This window comes from Opisthocomus hoazin, chromosome 4 (genome assembly GCF_030867145.1).
Source record: "Opisthocomus hoazin isolate bOpiHoa1 chromosome 4, bOpiHoa1.hap1, whole genome shotgun sequence".
Taxonomy (NCBI): domain Eukaryota; kingdom Metazoa; phylum Chordata; class Aves; order Opisthocomiformes; family Opisthocomidae; genus Opisthocomus; species Opisthocomus hoazin.
Window position 1 is genome coordinate 6746514 of NC_134417.1, and position 21708 is coordinate 6768221.

General features: G+C 40.7%; 1 protein-coding gene across 4 annotated transcripts in view; it reads right to left on the reverse strand.

Moving 5' to 3' along the window:
* FARP2 (FERM, ARH/RhoGEF and pleckstrin domain protein 2) overlaps nucleotides 1-21708 on the reverse strand; it is an 84472-nt gene that overhangs the window by 23325 nt on the left and 39439 nt on the right. For all 4 annotated transcript variants that reach the window (XM_075417774.1, XM_075417777.1, XM_075417776.1 and 1 more), the window contains 7 exons: nucleotides 20689-20836; nucleotides 19222-19311; nucleotides 17654-17817; nucleotides 17445-17513; nucleotides 16257-16314; nucleotides 15323-15563; nucleotides 1771-1949 (listed from right to left, as the gene is read on the reverse strand). In XM_075417774.1, coding sequence (XP_075273889.1) covers nucleotides 1771-1949; nucleotides 15323-15563; nucleotides 16257-16314; nucleotides 17445-17513; nucleotides 17654-17817; nucleotides 19222-19311; nucleotides 20689-20836 — 949 coding nt within the window. The remainder of the gene's footprint in view (nucleotides 1-1770; nucleotides 1950-15322; nucleotides 15564-16256; nucleotides 16315-17444; nucleotides 17514-17653; nucleotides 17818-19221; nucleotides 19312-20688; nucleotides 20837-21708) is intronic.

The window sequence follows — 21708 nt, forward strand, 5'->3', positions numbered from 1 at the left end:
GTGCATCTGAATGCTTGGAATCATTGCGTAAGAAAGAGGAGGTGGCTGGACTAGGTATCAAGACGTGCCTTTCAACCTCACTGATTCTGTGGTTGCAGATTCTTGTTATTGCTAGCCACCACTGTGAAAGCCCGATAACATGGTGCAGTGTGGATAAAAGAGAAAATCCGAATCACACGCCAACACCTGGCCATCTCTGTCATTCTGAAAAACTGTGGAGGTACACACGAAGCCGAAGCACAGAGCGAGGAGCTCAAGTTCATGTCTCAAGGAATCACCTTCAGAACAAAAATATTTTATAATTAGGATTACCTGAGAAAGCAAGGGTGAATCCTGAGCTCTACACAGGGGTGAGGAAAACCCCACACCATGTTGGGGAGTTCCCAGTGAAGGCAATCAGTGCTTACTGGTGGAAAGAAAGGAAAGCAGCCTAGGCTAAGGATCAGTACCTACACATAAGCACATCTTGAAGACCCACAGTTGTTCCTGCTTTGAGACTTACTGCACCCACGAAAGCCAGAGGCACTTTTGCCCCTCTTTGTTCAGAAAGCAATCATCATGCTTCCACAAGGCCAGAGCATTGTCCACCTCTCATCAGACAGAAGAGACAGCTCTTCAGTGTGGCTTCAGTGATACAGTCTCAACGATACAGCCAGCTCTACTGAACAAGCTGACTGGATGTAAGAGGATTCAGCGTGGTGCCGGCTCTAAAGGTCCTGCTACAATTAGAAAGAATAGTGTGGAGGACCAATGTATGGCGAGATGGACCAATGAGACCATGGTGAGGTTGTGTGGGAAGCAAGAAACCTAGGGAAAACACCTCATATATTAACACATGGTAGCTCTGTGCTATTCTCTTGGCTGGTAAATTAAATTATTTTAGAACACATTTTTATTAATGATACACAGCACAGTCCAGTGAGCTGACACAGGTTACACACAATAGCATTCAGCAGAGACAAGGCCACATTCAATGTCACCATGCGACACAATCTTGCATTACTGAATGAGCCAAAGGCAATCAATTTCCAGAATCAACAACCAGCTCCCCCACCAGCCTTCCAGAGTACTGCCCTGGAGAGAATCACCTTGAACAATTCACCTGCTTTGGAGTGTCCTTTCCACAGCCTCAGCACAAAGACAAGGATTTTCATTGCATTCTAATATAATAGATACAGCCCAAAAGGCGCCACGTGCACCGCCTCCATTTTACGTCAAATACCTATCAACTGTTTCCCCCAAACAGTTCACCTCAGGAAGCCTTAGAACATCTCAAGTTTGAAGGGACCTGTAAGGACCATCAGGTCCAACTCCCTGCTCCTCACAGGACTACCTAACACTAAACCATCTGACTCAGAGCACAGTTGCTCCTTGAACTCTGACAGGCTTAGTGCCATGACCACCTCCCTTTTCCTAATGTCCAGTCTGAAACCGTTTCCATTGTGGGGTATAAAAGGCAGATTTTGATCACCGCTCCCTGCCACGCTGGGGCCCTTGGCAGCAGTTCCTGCTGAAACAGCGGGAGGTGGTCCCAGCAGCAGACACCCAAGAAGATCCCTGCAGCATGGGGGCAGCGTGAACTTCAGCCACCACAGTGAGATAAAGAGACCCAACTGAACCTTCAGCACTGGAGTTTTTAATGCTAACCAAACACAACTGTCTTACAACAAAATATAACGCAATCGACATTCAGTGACTGGCAGCACAGCTCCTCACCTGAAACCATCACTTTTCTCGTTACATAAGTTCCCAGTCACATCATTATCTTACCTTACGTTTCATTTCGTCATCCTCTTCTATCCTGGCACCGCCAGCATCACTAAGGACAGGACTCAGAAGAGGAGATGAACCCTGGCCAGCTGCATTCAAGTTCACCTGAAATGCTGGGTCCAAGCCCAGGGAACTCTTCAGCACGAGGGAAGAGAGCTGAGGATGGTCCACTGGGAGGCCTGGGTGGGAAGAGAATGAGAAGATGGAGTGGAAAACTGGAGAAAATGGTTTCACAGATAATGCATCCAAGATGATTACCCACTGTTACTGTAACCAGTAACATAACTGCAATCTCACATTATTAAAAAATGGCAAAAGAAAAAAAGGCATATACATCCAAAGACTGAAGTGCGTATCTCAAAGCAAAAGGAGGGTTCCCTGCAACCCAGCTGTTATGTGGCAGTGCAGTAAGAACCGACACCTTTCCAACTGCATTTAAGAGGAAGGATAAATTGTTTAGTGTCTAGAAAAAAGTGCTCAAATCCTGTTGTATTTTGCTGAGGGTCCGCAACATAGGATGATACTACAGTAACAGTAATACAGCTTTTAATTTTTCCTATTTAAAATAAGAATTACTTTTACCCCAGGGAAAAGCTAGGACAAATCATTCTACTACTCTCCACTCCAAAAAAAAAAAATCCAGAAGATAAAGCTCATTAAAAATACATTCAGAAATCAGAGAATCTCCAAAATTGTAGCAATGGGAGAGGAAAACATATAGCTATATCAAAAGGACCATGCAAGAGATTTCATTCCTGGCTCTCTTAAGTATATGAATGAATAGAATAATTACTGATCTCAAAGGTTAACAATTTTGCAGCACTGAGTATTAATTGGATGGACACAATCCTCTCGGACAGCAAAACCTGTCTGAATCAGGAGTAACACGCACTGCTTTGCTTTAGATTACTGTCAATCTTTTTTTTTTTTTTACAATATTTCATTTGTGGACCCTTTCGAGATTTCTGACATATAAGGCACCCGTACAGTGAATTTAAGCCTATGAACAGTAGCTGCTCTCCTCTCTTCTGGAGACTCCTTGGGAAGAGCACACAGACACCCCTCGGGGGTTCACAATGAAAACGACTGTTCAAGACGATCTGCTTTTTGGGACCAAATGAAGGGAACAGACACTCTAATTACTCACACTACACCCACAAAAATCCTGCCTAATCTCACCTTTTTTTTTTTTTTGTGCTCTTCCCTGTAATGAACAGACAAGCTTTGTCAGATCAAGCAACCGAATGGGTACCAAGCACTTCAGTATCTACCACCTCCAGCGCGCTGCTCAAACCCTCAGCCATGCTCACAGCCCTCCCCAGCATGATTTGTTGCGCGCTACAAGCAGAGAGCAAGGGGTAAATCACCTGACCGAAGGCAAACAAAGATCAACAGTGAAACAAAAAACGCCAACTCAGCCACTCCCAGACCACTTAAAAATCAACCCAAAAGTTTTTAAAAAAAAAATAAAATCAGCCCCCGTGGTTATCCAGTCTCTCTCGACATAGACACAGGGCACGTGTGCTGGCGGAGGAGGAGGTCAGGGCATTTCGATTCACGCCAGGCAGGCCAGCGGCTGCTCTCCGGCTCAGGAAGCAGAACCACCGCAAGGCGCCCGCAGCGCGACAATGGCGAGGGAGCAGAGTGCGCGTTTTCACACTGACAAATGCAGGAAGCTAAACAGTGCTGCACTCAGTCACCTGGAAGAGATTCAGATCTCCAGGCTGCGGAGTTAACTATTAATACACTAGTCAAGCACAGTCCTTCTGGAGTGGATTTTTGTTTCTGCCTGAGCATTTTATTAATTCCCACTGCTTTTAATATTAGCACAGGAAAGCAACATATACAGGGACAAGAGATTACTGAAGTTTGCTTTTACATGGCAGGGATGCTGAAACAACAGCTTAAAAACAAACTACAAGCTTGTAGGGGTGAGGAGCTCCTTTAAATACTTGGAATTTAACACAATGTATCAACACATTCCCGAATTTGTAATTTGAATTGCTTCTGGACATGTTCAGATGTTCAGATACAAGGGGAGCAAAAGGGATGTAACTTGCTACACACAAACTCCAGTGCCTGCCTCCATCAATCAAGTTGTTCTAGTTTTTATCACCTCCAACAGGAGAAACTGGCCATTGAATTAATTTTAAACACTTGCTCATTTGTATCTGACAGCAAGAAACCCATTGCCCAAAGCCAGAGTGATTTATGAAAATGAGAGGCATGTTCAGCTCCTAGAGAAGCCAGGAACACCACGTAGAACCCATGATGCAGAGGTACAGGGCTTCCCCTCTGCCCAAGCCTGGGAGGGGGATAACCTAGGGATGCAAACGTCCATCACTTCTTCGAGGGCCTCCTCCCCTGCACGCCAATAGCTACAGGAGGACACCCTGTAGCTTGCCATTTAATTCCCTAGGATGAAAGCAATAAAGAATTCAGGAAGGAGCTGTTACAGCTGCAACTTGTAATAGGGTGTCAACTTAAACTGCAAATTCTGCAAAGGGACTTTCTAAGGTCAATGTGACTTCTGAAATACGTGTTTTCTAGAACGGACTATAAAACATCATGGAGCAGCTTGGGTTAGCTTTTTTGCTAACATTTTTTAAACTGTTTGATATAAACTTAATATGATGGCATATCTTGGCCGATGATGTTACAAGTGTGTACTGAAATATTCATTCTTGTAATCCAACAGTATTTTTCCACTAGAGCAGCATGGGGGGAGCTCCCAGTCAAGCAGGTAAGATGTACAGTGATTCTCTATTCTCCACGATACTAAAGGAAGAATCCATGCACCAGTTGGAGCAAGAGCTGCTGCTTTCCACAGCAGTTCAAGGTAGAAAACTCCTAATTAGGTAGAAATACTGGTGCGAAGATCAAAATGTGTGAACGGTTTCCTCTGATGTCAAACACTGGTGCACCAAGGTCTTCCCTGCCCCGCAGGCAGCAGCATCCTCCAGGGACTACTCTTTGAGAGGGATGCGTCCATGTTTCAGTGTTCTGCATCAAGTGGAAATTCATTCTCCACATGTAAGTCACAACACAAACATCCCAAACTGGAAAGCCTCGCTGCAAGCAGGTGTCAGGGTGTCCGTCCAATGATGTGGGTGTTCAGTGATGTAAACCAGACCCTCACAGACATAACTGCATTCTGTACATGACAAACTTCTGCTTTCACATCACACACAAATGCAGTTAACTCAATACAACATGTGACAGTCTGGTGTAATACTCCACATACTCAAAGACCTTTAAGAATACTCACACTTCTCAGTTAATTATACTACGTAGTTATAACCATGTATCCTTAAGCAAAACCACAGTTTCATAAAAAGACCAGCATGCAATTGAAAAAAAAAATCCTAACAGCAAAACATTGCAAAAGCACTGCAGTTTGCATGAACACAGCTATGGACTTCAGTGAGGGTGCTAGCCTTATCTTTCACAGCTAACAACGTATAACATTGTCTAATTGTTTTATTACTCTTCCTGCTGCCTCTTGTCCAGGTACAAAAATGTGAAAGCCTCTATCTAATATATAAAACTATGACTTAATACAAATGTTGGTCCACTCTGCTTTTTACTGAGAGGATATTCAGCATATACAGATGTGAAGGTTCTTACGCAAATTTGAAAATGAAGTGTCTTTAGAATGTTATACAAAACCAGTCATGAGAAGTCCATTATGGGATTACAGAACAACCTTAAGCCAGCTGCTGTAACCATAACCTTACCTTGCATTTTCTTCAAGAGTACTCAAATCCCATCTCTCTCACTGACATTATTACAGGTAACATACAATTGTTTTCCCCCTTTTTTTTTTTGGCTCAATACATCTATTTAGCATCCAATATCCAAAATCCATTCTTATTTGCCTTGCTAATAGAAATAAAGCACAGATCTTCTCTAACCTGTCAGGCATTTCACAGGAAATACACTTCTTTACCCCTTGCAAAGTTCAGAGATGTGGGTAGTGAAAACTATCACCTGATGTCAATCAGCAATGCCAGAGAAAGCAAAGAAGAAAGCACACAGAAAGCCAGGTTTTAAGTCTGACTTGTAAGTTACTACACCAGCATAAACCAGTATTGGTCTCACATTAAGGACAGCAGCAGGCAAGACGCTAGGGAGATGAAACCACCTTCCCGATCAAGCTTCAAGAGTAAAAAGAAACCGATACATGAAAAATTACAACTATTTTCTGCAAATGAAAAAATTGAGTATAAAAAAAATAAATTAATAAATTGAGTAATAACCTGCTAGATTACTCTCTTAACCATAAGACTAATTTTGTTATTTGAACCATCAGAAGCCTCTAAATTTCTGTTGTCTGAAATCAGTCATGTGATGCCTCTACTCTAATAAACTACTATATACTAAGAGTTTTTTTTTTTTTGCAGTTATAAAACTACCTAAATTGAAGCATACCTAGACAACAGTTGAGAGAGGATATTGCATGCCTTTGAACTCCCACTAAAGGAAAGGGGGGGGGGGGGGGGGGGGGGAGACTTCAAATTGCGTATCTAAGTTTTAATTGCAGCTTTATTTTTAAAAGTGGTTCTGGAAAACTGGCATGCTGAATGCCACCATCTCATTTTTCTGTGTGCCTTCAGAAGCATGTCAGCTGACAGTCAGAAAAAACTTTTGCCTTTCCCCTCCTCCCCGTCCCCCTGACAGTACTTTAGAAGTGCAAAGCAAAATTCTGTTTCTTTTGTAAAAATTCTGGTCTATGGGAAACGTTCAGCTCCAGCAGGAAAAGAGAGGTGGTCCAGGTCCGAGGCAGAATCTGGACTAAAAAAAAAAAAAACACCAAAAAAACCAACCAAAAAAATCACTCCGGCCATGGTGATGCTAACTGAAAAGACTCAAAGAGTTTGATTTTCAGAGCTGAAATATCAAATGTGGGATCTGTCATACCTTACATTACCAAGTCACTGTCTAGCTGCTGTTTTTCTGAAAAAGAGAAGCGCACAGCTCACAGCTCTGGGAGCCTTCCTCCCAGATTAATAGAATTTTAAACACTAAAAGCTCCCACCAGGGGACTAGGCCAGTTTATTAGAATACAGGTTTTGTTAGTTATATTAATATGGACTAGCTTTTGCTAAAAGTTTAGGTAAAAGAAGACTTCATTTGGTTCACATTGAGATAACAAGCTTAATAATAGGATAACAAGCTTTTAGCACCAGTTATTTTTCAGAGGATACTTCCATTCTTCAATCTAAATTCAATCTCTTCATACAAAAGCAGATGCGAGTGCAAAGATTGACAAAAATAAAATGCAAGTGCTGGTTCTGCAAGCTTCACACTTGAAAGCTTAAAACAATTCAAAGACAGACAACAAAAACAGAATACCAATAACAAAGAGCATTACTGGATGTACTAAAAGCTATGTGTGGTTCAAAAGTTAGCAATTTGACTCCCTATCAGAAGTGAGTGACCCTTGCGTTTCACTAGTTGATTCCCTTTAAAGATGTGACTTTATTATATTATTATTACTACTACTACTTCAAACAGATGAGATTCTTTTTCTGCTAAAACCCTGCAGTGGCTGACCAGATGATGATGGGAGCCCGCTCAGAGCACCCTCCTGCCCAATGCCCTGCTGAACCCATCGCACGCACAGACCATATTATTATTTCTAGAGTGAAAGTGTTCTGCAAGCTACTGCAAGTACTACAACTGAAATCCTGGAACATCCTCCATCTTCTTCATTTTAAAATATCACAACTAATACATTTTTCCCCTACAAATCTTCCTTTTAAAATAATGAGGGACAGTTGGGAGATAGAGAACTTAAAAAAAAAATTATCTAAAGAGCCTAAAAAAATTTTCTAAGAGACTCTAAATTCAAAGATTTCTTTCTTTCTTATCCCCAAATGGGTACAGATCACATTAAATGTTAGAACATGTTTATATCCCTTAGCATGTGCCCCAAACCGTATGTACCTATGAAGCTACACCTACACGTGATACTATAGGAGAGTCCTAATGTTTGTCTCTGTTTTATGATTACGTCCAGGATCTGAAACAACTGGACTTCTTTCGCCACCTTCCCCTCCTTGTAAAGGCTATGCTATTTACAGGCAAGAAAGAACATGTCTCTGTTGTTACAGACTGCAGATTGTAGACTTTTTTACTGTCACAGTGTTAAACAGAAATCTCTTTATGCTGTATCGATAGCTTTGACCTGTCTGTGCTCAAACTACGACCTTGCACAAACCTCTGTTTAAAGCATCGCTGAAATGAACGGTGAGGGTTTCAACCTAAATCGCTTCTTTGTCAGGCACATATTTTCCTTAAGCCTATGTAGAATTGGTTTAACATTGCAACAAAAACAATCAAAGCAAAGTTAATCAAATTCAACCCCTGTAAAGTAACATAAAACCTGATGTTTGTAAGGAAATCAAAGTAAATTCCGCCCAATAATTCCTCTTTGCTGAAAAGCAAAGTTTTTTGGAGTGGGTATTTTCAATGTTATGTAACCCAAAAAACTGTTGATTCAAACTACCCAAAAAATCTGCTCAGTTTACTTATGCAAGTACTACTGACTTTTTTTTAAGCAAATGTTTACGTGATTCCGGAAAACAGGATTTAACCATACATTGGTCAGACTCCTGAAAGAGAACTTTCAACCTAGAAAATGTGCAACTGCCTCCCCACCCTATGTTTACAATAAAGGACAGGCTTCCAGTAAAAACAAATATACAGGAGAGAGTTTAAGGGACATACCCAGTTTAAAAGAAAATGTCTCTTCAATAAACGTAATTCCTATAATGAAACCTGGACTTTTAGTCTCATTTGTATCCAAAGCAAAAAGTCTGCACAAAACAGTAATTTGAAAACCACACACCGACATTTGCCCCAGCTGTGCTCTACTTTCAACAAAGCTGTACAGCAGAACTGCCTGGAGAAATGTGGTAATAAAACTCTAAGATGCCTCGGCTAGGAGAACAAATATTTATTCCATTTCAAACAAAAGGGTAATGAAAAATAAAGCTAAAAAGCCCACGTTGTCATTCATATCAAAGTTTTCCTTATTTTATTGCATAAACAATTAAAATTATGAATTAGTACAAATCTGTAGGTTTATAACCGGCAATCTGAACAGACACAAAGGTATTAAAAATCCCAACATGTAATTTAATAAAACATTTACCGTATAAAAGTTAAAATTCCAGAGGTCAATTAAGAAATTCCAGCCCTCTCTTTTCCTAATGTAATCCTTTCCTGAAAAGAGTAGCACCTATCTAACTGGGGAGTCACTCTAACCAAGGCACGCGTACCCCTGCATATGTCGATAAATGGGCATTTCATGTTTCTTGCCAATCTGCAGTGCTGTTGCAAGCCACGCTCTTGGCTGCCATCCGAGCCTTGTGCATTCAAACAACAGCAGAATGTTGTCACTTCAGAAAATTTGTAGCAACACCTTCCCCACAAACGAGGTTCAGTTATCCATGCTCCATATTTGAAACCTGCAAAGCTACAGCTCACCTGGTGTACTAATCCTCTGATAGCCCAAGAACAGATAATAAATTAAGTGGATTTTATAATACATGTTTGGAACTAGAAAGTCTCCCCATATTCATACAGAGAGTGTATATGCATACCCATACATATACACGTAGCATTTGTGACAAGTGCAGTGTAAGATCTATTAAAAACTACAGGTAACTACAGCTAAGGACTACAATGAATATTATATTGCATACTCATTCATTCTATCAATACCAGATAATTATGGCTTTGAACTTTTTTCAAAATGACAATAATGGGAATGACTTACCGACAGGTTTGCATCAAAAAGCATAAAATTACAATGACTTTTATTAGTGTCTCCACGAAATCTTACTCTTATCAAGATTTGCAACTAAACAAAAACTACCACCACCAAAAAAAACCCAAACAAAAAACCCAACATCAAACCAAAACAAAGCCATCCCTTAAACAAAATCACCTACAACCGTAATACAAACATACACTGGAAAAAGGAGATCAACACTTGGTATTATCCAGCAACTCTGAAATTCACTAGAAATCAAAGTGAAAGTTGAAAGCAGATCAATATATTGCCCTATTCCATCCTAAGATAAAATATGATAAGTCCTGAGAAATATACAGCATGTATTACTTGTATAATGAATGAGTACTTTAAAATGACAAAGTCCACACACAATAGATAACACAGGCTAGTAAAGTCTACCAATGTTTAACTGGGTGGTGGATAGGTCAGAGAATATTCTACCCCCTGTGTTTTGTGCAAATTAAAAGTTCCACTAACTGCAGACACAAAGCTCAAAAGTGTTCTGATGTAGTGCTTTGCATTTAATAAATGTGTTTAAGTGTAAGTACATGCATACAGGACTACAGGTGTAGACTTAATTACCCACTCAAGACACACATTTATTAGTGTCTTTCAGTCGCGCTGCAATGCACAAGTCGAGTACTGCAAAGAGGAAACCCATCAGCCTAACTCATTTTGAAAAGCCACTAATATTGACATACTTTCTACGGCTGCATGTATTTGCTAAAATAGGAAAATAGAGAAGGGAAAGATGGAAGACAGCCCCATTTCACTGAGAAGCAGGAGTGATGGCTCCAGCACGCTCCCTTCACTGAGCTACCACTGCAACAGCTGATGGATGCACAGTCTGGAGAGGGAGAACAAGCCTGGAAACCCCAGTGGTTCTCGTACTGGAAAAACATGGCACTTAAACCTGCACGTTGACTAGAAGTGTAAGTACCTACACACGCGTCCCCCCAGCCTCCCACAGATGGAGGCAGAAAGTAATCGTGAAAGAATGTACCTGAAGAAGTGACAGTGTTGGGGGGAGGAGAGGACGATCACTCACTCACCACGGACAAGTGAATGTTTGCACCTACGCTTTTATCTGCTCCTACGACAGCTCCTCAAATGCTTTCTTCTCAAGGCAAGCTTGCATGGGATACTCGACAATGATCTTCAGATTTTTCCTATGTAATTTGCCCCTTTTTCGCACCATGCAATTCCCACAGCAGCTTTCGCTGCTCGGGGTCTCAAAGGTCCCAGATCTCTCGGGTAGGTGGCTGGCACCAATTCCACACCTGCCAGCATATTACTCACCTCCTTGAAAAGAAAACTTGTGTGCTCAAGAGAAAACACAGAAATCAGTACCAGGAACTAAGTTTTAGTAGTATCAACACTGTAAAGAGAAAACAAAAAGAACGGCAAGGAGGAACACTGAAAGCTTAGCAGCATCACTGTACCGGGGACATAACCACACTGCACCAAAGTTCATCAGTCCCCTTACGCTACCCAAACACAAATGGTCCAGAAAGAACGGAAAGCCCTTCCTTCTTTCACCTTCTCCTACCACCTCTGGAGATAGCTAGGGGAGAAGAGGATGCCTGGCTCTAATGCACAAAAGTTTGGTGCTCGAGTTCACTGCAAAGCACTGAGCAGTCCTGTTCCCTCGAAGTCAGGCTGTTCTTCTCTCCATCTCTATTGAAAAGTGAAGCTCAATCTCTACCTCTGGAGCAAATGATGAAGAACCTTTTCTCACAGCTTTCTTGCTATTATAAAAACTCTACTTATGAACAAAATTTTCTCCTCTTTTGTGCCTATCTGGGAAACCACGAATAAAACAACAGAGCTAAGCATGCAACTATGTCCTCAGAAGCCATATAGCTTTGAATATCAGAAAAGCCCAGAAAGAAACCACGACAGCCATTTGCTATCAATTAGCAGCAGCACAGAGATAAAGCTACCAGGGGGCAGCGGCACAGGCAGCAGCACCGAACTCACACAACCTGCAAGCACACCATGGTGTGCAATTCTGGCAGACGGTATCAGCTCGTCGGTGCTAACCAGCATCGTCTTTGCACAAGCATCCCAAATCCAGGTATACCGAGGAGTCAGATGATGTGAAAGTTCACTGTTTCTAGTGATACCCATAACTAAAACCTTCATCTGACAAGGTCCATAACCAGGTCAAAGCTCCTCCCACCCCATCCTCACCTGTGGCTCCACATGTCTTGCTCTAAGCTAAAGGACCGAGATCCTAGTCACTCCCATTCCTTTAGAAAACAAAAGGGGCATTACAATAGACTCTTGCTATTTAAAAAAAAAATCCCTGAGATTTAAAATTGCCAATAAAAGATCTGCATAGTTGCAAAATACAAGAAGAAAAACACTGAAGACACCTTTTTGAATTAACTGCGTTGCAAAAAAATGTGTTGGCAAGCCTTCTCTCAGGATTGCCAAGTGTGTTCATTGAAAATGCAGGCAGCTTCTTCCTAAGATTTTTTGAAAACCTAGAGAATTTAGTTTGATTTATTACCATATTAAGCAATTAAGTGATTGAGGCATGGAACATGAAACGGAGGCAGACACAGTTACACATGAATAGCTGAATCCTGATTTTTAAAAGATTGAAGAAATTAACAGCCTTCCTCTAAATCTTTACGTATTTGTCCCTGATTCTACCACCTGTAAGAGAGTTTGCAGACAGAAGTCTTTTGTCTGTTGTTTTTCCTTTTCTTAAGTTACATAATGTAGTTAGTTGTGGGAAGGAAACCAAATTGCCTAAAAACATACTTAAAGGTACCAGCTCTGGACACAGCTCAAGACCTCCTCCAAGTGCCTCTTAAGAAATGTCATATTACCCATCCACGACATCATCTCCACAGGTATGAATAAAGTCACATGAAGAGCCAGAACACACACTCCACAGAAGAGGAAAAAAAAGAAAAACAACAACCCAAAAACAGAGCACTTCTAAGCAATCCAACTGCTGTACATTCTGGTAGGTCCAAACTAATACTTTGTTCTAAATGTGCTTTGATTTTCTGCACCACTGGCAAAGGCGACAGGTTTCTCACAGAACAACAGTGACTCCACTCAAACACAGTAACCACAATACAAAAGCAAGTGCTATGAAGAATAATTATACCTTGGTAAAAACTAAACTAGAAGAAATTGGTGACTGAAGGAGGTTTTACCTCCTCGTGTTCTACCATACGTTGAGAGGAACTTCCTTGAAGTTTCAGTTAGAGTTTTGAGAAATAATAGTATTTTTTAAATGTTTGAGTAAAGAATGAAGGTCTTCTAACAATACATCCAGACCACATTTAAGAAAACCGATACGAATAATATCAAGTTATGCTTGTAACTGTAAGCTTCTTATTTTGGAGGTATGGATTGTACTAGTATTGCATTCTCTCTGCAAAGGACTGAAAACTAGGCAACAGGGATCCCAAAACCAAATGCCTGAAGAAGGTGATGGTTTCCATCACAAGGTTTCGGTCAGGTGTTATGTATGTCACATTATTGCTTGTACTAAAGCAAAATAGCCTAAAAAATGTGATTATGAGCTCCAGCGCAGAATTTCACCCCCCCCAGTACATTAAGGTTGGCAGACAGGAAGGACGTTTCACAACTTTCGCTGGATCATCAATAAATATTGCTAAATTAGATGCGACCAGTTCAGCAACTGTCTTTTCAATTACGCTTTCAAACTTGCAGATAAACTCTCACATCAACGTCACATGACTAAAAAAAAAATTTATAAAAGCAGTGAAGCTCTGTTGCCTACAGTATTCACGCCTCCTAACATCTCAATTTCTCAGAAAGATTACAGTATTTTTCTGAATGCAGCTCATATTTTACAGAGAAAGTCAAAGCTATCACTAGGTTTACCACCACCTGCCTTCCAAACATAAAGGGCACTTTTATGAATTAATTTGTAAGCATTTTTATGCAGAGTGATTAAATAAAGAAAAAGAAGGTGAGACAAAATGCAACAGGGATTAAGTGCTTTTACAAGTCTATGCATATATCTCCAAACTACTGCAAAGCAGAAGGGTACTTCTTTGCTGCTGGACTGCTGAAGGCACCTTGAAGTCAGTAAATACAACGATTGTCTTCATAAGAAGTTTTGGCAACTGCTATTTTCATTTGATTGTGCATACACTCCCACTTCTAAACTACCATGTAGGTTATTTATGCTTCAAAGTGTACCGCAGATACGCTGCATAGGTTGATATTTTTAAAATTTCCTTCACAGCTGATTTGAAGATTGTCCATTTTTTTGATAGTGGAAATAAAAAAAGAGGACTCTCAGTGCAGGAGAACAGCTAATTTACTGGACGCGGCTGCTTGGTAACAAGCATGTGCAAAAGTGACTGTTGCATTCAGGTGTTGGAGGAACAGCATATTATAGCCGACTCTTACAGATATACTTATAGGTAAAGGAATCCTTCAATATACTGTAATTTGTGATGTCTGCATGAGCCAGCTGACGACACAAACTTCTCCGAAATCAGTGGTTTTTCCTAAATGCAGTATTTTGCAAACATTGTAGCCTATTATAACACATTCTGGATGCAGTGTGATGCATATAACGCAGCACCAAAGCCAGGGAAGCTGAAGAGGTACATAAAAAAACCCTAAAAAAATCAACTGCATTATGTGATTTAAAATCCAGCCACTGGATTAGAGTTTTCTTTCTTAAAGTGACTGACATCTCACCCTTTGACTTCTAAACCTGAAGAGCGTAGAGGGATCCATCACAAAAATCAAGAATTAATCAATTGACATGTGCCTTCTCGGTCCAGTCTTCTTGCGTGAGATTTTTTAAATTATTCTGAAAGTCAAAAGCAAAGTTATCACCGGTGGCTTGAGCAAAAGGGTTGCTAAAGAAAAGGTTTACATCCAGTGGTGCAGCAGTTTCGGAGTCCCAGGAGTCCGTGTCTGTGCTGCTGGAGTCTTCTGTGGTGGTAGGCGGATAGCTCAGCTGTTCCAGCTGGTCAATAATGTCCGTGAACTGAAAGGCTGAGCTGGACTCAGAGCGGACCGAGTAGGCAGGGAAGTTCACCATGGAACTGGCCTCCGAATGGTTCGCAGAGCTGTATGCGTGCAGGGAGGATGTACCGTTCAGCGGCAAATTATTGAGGGAGCTGCTCTCGGAGCGGTTGTTGATGAGAGAACTCGTTTCGGATGGGCTCAGGAGGCTTTGCATTCTGCTTGCTTGGGCCTTCACCTCAAACAGCTCCGAGGTATCTGATGGTCTCTCATTGCCATTGAAATCGCTCCCTTCAAATTCAAACTCATCTTCCACATTCATATCTACTGCTTCGGTTGAGTACCTGTCAGGGCTTGACTGAGAAGAGATTGTATTTTGCTGAAGGGCATCTGTAGTCAAGCCAGGCGACTCTGACACATGTTTGGAAAAATCAGAGCCCTTTAAATCTAAACCACTATATATGTATGAAAACGCTTCGCAGCCCCCAGCAAAAAAGGAAATTTCTGCTGGGTCATCATCAATAAATTCCTCTGACACCTGTAACTGTGGATTTGTCAACGTGAAAAGAGGGGCACCCTGACTGCCATGCTTATGCTCTTGTTCAGCAACAAAAACACCTGTGGTAAAGTCATCCTCATCATTGTCATTTTTACAAAGAGCAACCCTGCTCTCCTTACTACTCTTCTCTACGTCTAGATCTAAACCACAACCACTCTCAACAACAGGACAAGCAGGGTTACAGTTTCCTGCAACACTACCAAACCCAACACCTTGGAGCATGGGAGATCCAGGCTGCTGCATCAGTTTCCTCCCCGCTTCTTCTGCTGGTGCTGCAGTGTTTTTTTCTGGAATCCATGTGTATGGTGCTCGGGAGTCCAAAGAGGAAGGGCTGCTTTCTGCAAAGACGGGCAGGACAGGAGTAGGAGTGGTCGATGAGTGAACTGAGTGGAAGGGGGAAGCTGCTGAGGCAGGAGACCCTGGGGTTCTCAAGCCCTCAGTGAATGGGATGCTCTAAGAGGAAAAAAGGTAGAAACACAACAGATTAAAAGATTTTTGTAATACACAAAAACAAATGCAACATCCAAGGAATACTTGCCTCAAAAGAGCTCACTTTACAGCAAACAAAACATTGTGCATAGAAACTGATCCAGCAGCCCCAATAAGAGCCATGATCTTTTTTCCTGAATTCTGGTTAACTGGACGGAAAGTGAAATCCATGTATTCTATAGCCTCTGCTGAAAAAGCATCCACATGGGAAAGTAACACAAAACGAGACAGCAAAATCCTGTGATGCTTCCTTAACCTCTCACATGTACAGCAAGCCCATTTGGTGAGGCACTTGTTTCTTGCCACTGACTGTAGAAGGCATCTATACAATGAACTCAGGACTTCCACAGAAAGCAGTTAGATAGCACCTGACAACAAACTAAACCTCTGAAATAATAGCATACTAGAAAGTATGGCATTTTCTTTGTGGTTAAGCTGAACTCTGAAAAGTAAAATATTACTCACTTCAGACTCCACTGAGTACAACTACCAAAACTGATACCACCCACAAAAAGAAAAAATGTGAATCAGAGACAAAGCTCAAACAGTGAGAGCCACTCCAAACAGTTCACTCAGATCACCTTTCCTTCACCGTCGTCTCGGAAAGGTGTTTGTTAACTTCCCTCACTGCAGTATCAAGAGTGCTGCTGAACTGACCTGTTTTGGCACGTCGGTGTTCGAAGTGCGAGTGGACACTCTGGCTTTGCTGTGCCTCCTGCAGAACAGAGAGCATCCTGTGAGTTTCCAAGACATGAATGAGCCTCCTCCCTTCCTCATTCAGCTATTTCCATTCTAGCAGCCAAAAGAAATGTCTCAAGCTGTATTTTATCATGTTTTGCTAGTAACTAGTTCAAGACTTAAAAAGTCACAAGAGTTGTAAATCAAATAATGCATGCGTAAGAAATGTACAGAAAATGGAATAAAGCAAGATCCAGATAATTTATACCACTGAAGAACTCAAGAGCAACGTGGGGCAGAAGACTAGACTAAATAGCACACTTAGATTAACTTCTTCCTCTGTCATCAGTATAAACATCTACAAACAAATGACTTCAAAAACAGAATGAGTGAATCTGTAACAACTGTACAAACAACTTCAGACAACCATGTAATTTACGGTATATAAAATCCTGTATGTTACATTCAAAAAGGGGTATCCTGCATCACACTCACGGTTAGATTCATTCTATGTCGGTAACTTACTAGAAAATCAATCTTTCATTGAGAAAAGGAGCTCAAGTGGAGTTCAAGACATTAAAAATATTCATTAACAGTAGATTAATGCAAACTTTTAAAAATACCTATTGAGTTCCTACAATCTTTCGGATGAAAGACTATGAGGAGTTTCCCCCCGCGCAGACAGGATCATTTCATAGTCAAGTAAATAAATGATAATTTTATAATGAAAATGCACATTCTTAATTTATTTAATCTATATGTTTAGAAATGAGTGAGTATTTAAGGTCACAGTTTCAGACTTGCAGATCCTAAGTTCAGCTATGTGTTCTGCCACTGGCTACTTGCACAGCTACAGAGACATACAGACAAGTCCTCACTAATTTCAGTGAATCTTCAAAATACACTGAACTTTAAGATGGCTAAGTCACACATTGTCCACAGACATTAAAATTCAATACTGAGACTTTCCTAAGCTTTCCTAAGCCCCACAAAATTGTAAATTTTTACAATTTGTCTCAGCTACTTTAAATCTGAGGTAAACCTTAGTAACTGAGAAGTCAGCAAATGACCATGCCTCCAAGCATCATTTAAAAACACTGAAATTTAGGATACAGACACCGTGAAAGTCTCAACTACATTTCACCTTAAAAAATTATTTGTACTTACCTTTCATAGGGGGTTTTCTTCATCCCACTATCCTTAATATAATCCACTAGTTGCTTCTGTGTTCGCCCACTGTGAACCCACAAAAGCACAAGTGTTATGAAACACAGTGGATGAGAATTATAGATGGAATGACTTCAGAATACTTTCTGCTTCTAATCGCACTAAGACGTAAGGAATTCAGCTTCAATAAATCTGTTGTTTCTCCCTACCTGTATCTAAATGATGACCCTCTGGTGAAGAACACTGCTTTAGCCTTTGGCTTTGGCTGATCAAAGAGCCTAAAGAATGTGTGATATTCAACGCAGATTTTCCAGAAGTTTTTACACTCATCCCTACTTCCCAAAAGAAACTCCAACGTATCTTGGTACGGGCCCTGGGAACAAAACACAAAAGTTAAGTAGTGCACAAAATGGCAACGGAGTAGAAAAGTGTAACTAGGTGCCAACAAAAAGGCTGAACTCTGTGAGATACAGTATTTTGTTAAGTCACTTTTCATATACCTTAAAGCAGTGGAAGCGATTCTGAATGCAGTTTAAATCACTTAATAGCTTTCAAAGATCTTTGTTTACTTTGAAAATGTAAAAATGTTTAAAATACACTTGACTTTAGAAATGTGCTCAGTATAATCCACCTTAAGAAATATGGATCATAAAGTTAGCAAATTAAAAGAAATTAAAATATTTAAGTGAAATAGTAGCATTTTTAAAATACTTTAAAATACTGGAAGTTCTGATGCTTGTCTTACTTCCTGAGACTTAGACGAGACTGAAAGATACTCCGCATGTCAGGGTACACTTATCACATGAAATTTCTGAGGGCCTCTTTGTGAGACACATGCAGACTGTGTCTCCTGTTCATGTTTCCTTGATACAAATAACTATATTATGTCCAAACATTTCCTCCTCCTCCCTCCTCTCCATTTTAATACAACCCTGCGTTGAACATTATCTAGTCATCCACTGTGGAATCAACACCAACTTTGATGAAACCTGCAGTCAAAAACATCTACTGTAAATCAGCCAAGCATGAAAAAAAAATCACTTCTGCTACACAGACATATAGAAAAGATATGGCTGTAAGCAAGAGTAATCACACAGTACTGAAAATTAAGCTCCAACAACATAGTCTCAGCCACCTATTCTTTCCTCAGGTGTATCATGTCACTCTCCTTTGAATCAAGGGACAATCTACCAGGTTTTTCATTCGAGCAGTACATATTCAATAAGTTCTGGAGGAAACAGTTATATTAAGCAATCACCACTTGTATCTGCAGTGTACTACAATGTTCTCTTCAGGAGCTACAGCCAAAAACACTCCCCAATACACTTTTACTTAAACATCAGAGATTTACTATTTTAATGCTTTTAATGACGATAATGGATCAGAGAGTTCATGAGTGTTAACCTCCATTTATATCCAAGCAAAATCTTAAACATAACTTTTTTCAGAGTACAAGTACTGAGACAGGATGCACCAAAAACCTGGTTTTACTTTTTTTTTTCCCCATCTTACATTTACACATGCTTATGCCTATGTCAAAGATAAGCTGATGCTGATACATGAAACGTAAAAATCTAAGACAACAGACATGGGGTGAGAAAGCAAAGATTTTTACTTGAATGATGAAATCAAGCCTACCCCACTGAAGTTATTTCATAAAATTTTAACTCTAGAATTTTTCATAATAAAATTAAGTACATATATATATATATATTTATATATTTTTTTTTTTCCCCCACACTGACCAGCCTACTATTACAGTGAAACTTACACAGACCTCTGGGTGTAGTTTAATAAGGAATCTTTTCCTCTTGAAGCTTAGTTTACGGACCTTTGACCAGTTGAAGGTATTGATTTTCGTATTACCCTGAATTAAAATGATAACAGTTAAAAGTTGGCAAAAGTTTCAGAAGAGCAGCAAACAAAATTCTGTTGTGGGTATGCAGACATCTGGATGTGTACACACACACCACCCCCCAACCCACTCTGTTGGATTTTTATTTCTGGTAACAATATTCCCTTAAACAATTTTATCTTTCAGTACAGGGACAGCTATAAGTGTGCAATGTCTGACCACCTCAGTGCAGACACTAGAAAACCGGATGAAAACCTAGAAGACTGGATGAAAACTTAGAAAACCGTATGGGAACATTTCAACCCCATATTGATGGGGGTTCATGGTACTTTACAGTACAAGCAAGATGAGGGATTCATTTTATTTAACACACTTCTCTTCCTCTGCGCAGAACTCCAGACACACTCCTCCAAGCCAATTTTTCTAATTATTCTTCAAATTTGATCACACAATATACTGAGGAGGACTTGCCACGTGAGCAAGAAATCCTGCCAAGCTCTCTCACTCACAAGCCTGCTTATTTGGCTAAAACCAGGCACTGCCTTCACCTTATTGCCCTACACCAGCCCTCCCCCTCCCTGTACACCTGGCTCCCAAAGCTTCAGGGAAGGCCCCTGTCAGCACTCACTATCACCGCAATTCTCCTGTTGCCCTCTAAAAGCAAAAGGGAGATGAAAAATGGTACTTCAAGAGAAAGAGCTGAAATGATGGAAAACTCGGGGGCTGAGACACCACTGGGGAAGACCGAGAGGACCTGCAGGACTGCAGTGGTTGATGCGTCTCTGAAGTGAAGCTGCCCCGCAGTAACAAAAGAACAGGTAAGACACAAAATGAACGGAAAGTGAGTGCCCGAACGAAAACATTTCAGTAGGTCTGCTGCCTCTGTGTCTTGAGGGGAGGAAAATAATATGATCGCATTTGCAAACAGAACTCTGATCATCGAGTCGCTTATTTAATACAACGAAAGTAGTAATTCTAATTGGTCCAACCACTTCAATGAAACACCACTTCTGCACACCAAGAGCAATGTTATCCCAGAAAAAACACACTGTAACATTAACACAAGGGAAACTGAATCAAAATTCCAGGATTACAGACCTGTACCAAATAAACCGATGATTACCACTGAATGCATACGTAACTTTCAAACAAACAGCAAAAACCCTTCTACTTCGGTGTCACTGCTGGTTTTGATGCTTTTCTCTCTGCACCAACAAGGGCAAACTGTACCAAACAATATGTTGGGGGCTTAAATGACACTCCCTTGACCATAAAAATGTGCTAAGTTTTAAAATCATCAGACACACCCGAAGTTAAAATGAGATTTAATCCCAGGGTGTGCTAATGGAAAGACAGACCCACGTACCCAGTGCGTTCTCCCCACCTTACCTGGAACACCAGCACACCCATGTGCGAAACAGCTAGATTAATTTTGGTGCCCTCACGGTCAGATGCAAGGTGAAATCTGATGCCATACATCTCCAGTTTCCGAGCAATTTCAAGCACTTGAAAGTCCGATTCAGCAGGAGTTTGACCTCTGTAGTGAAGAATTAAAATAAATGAAGTTTTAAGAACAATCTGACTCTACAATATTGCCAACATGGCTAATGCACTTAAGTCTTAACTCTCGCTCTAAATGAGAATTTTCTATCTAGCTGGACAGTTCCACTCCAAGTATTACACTGGAACTTTTGCAACAGGAACAATACGCAATGGCAGATGACTGACCTAAAATGCATCCCATAGGCAGAGGCACTGAACCAAATGTTAACTAGTTCAGAGCTTTTTCAGTTTACAAACAATAGTTGAACAAATTGGAATTCAATCCACAATGCCTCCTCTACTTGTTTGTATATACATTAATATTAATCGGATTAAAAGCGAGAGATGAATAAGCTGCACAGCCAGCACGATAGAAACAAAACAAACACTGCAACAGAATGACCTATTTCAGGTAGGGTTTCGGGACTATGTCCAAATTATTATGCTAGTACTATCGGGTGCAATGCATTCCCACAGTCTTCAGCTCTATGATTTCCTCCTTGCCAAGAAATCCACAGATTGATTTTAAACATGTTTTTTGAAGTATCATCTGCTGTTGACATGACATTGAAAACAGAAGGAAGATGTCCACACACTGAGCACCTCCTTACTAAGTGTGCACAAAGTCCAAGCAAGCAATACAGAGACTATTACAGACTCTGGCATGCACCAGTCACAGATTCAGCCTTCAGTTATTTCTCCACAAGTCTGCTGAAGTCAAACAACTGACATTCTGTTTTCCTGCATGACAAAACAGTCTCGTATCTTCTTTTTTTCCTCCCTTCCCCGCAAGGGGGGAGGCTACTGGATTAGAGTGTCTTTTTTGGCTGGCTCTCAGGAACAGGAGGGGTGCCCACAGCCATGGGT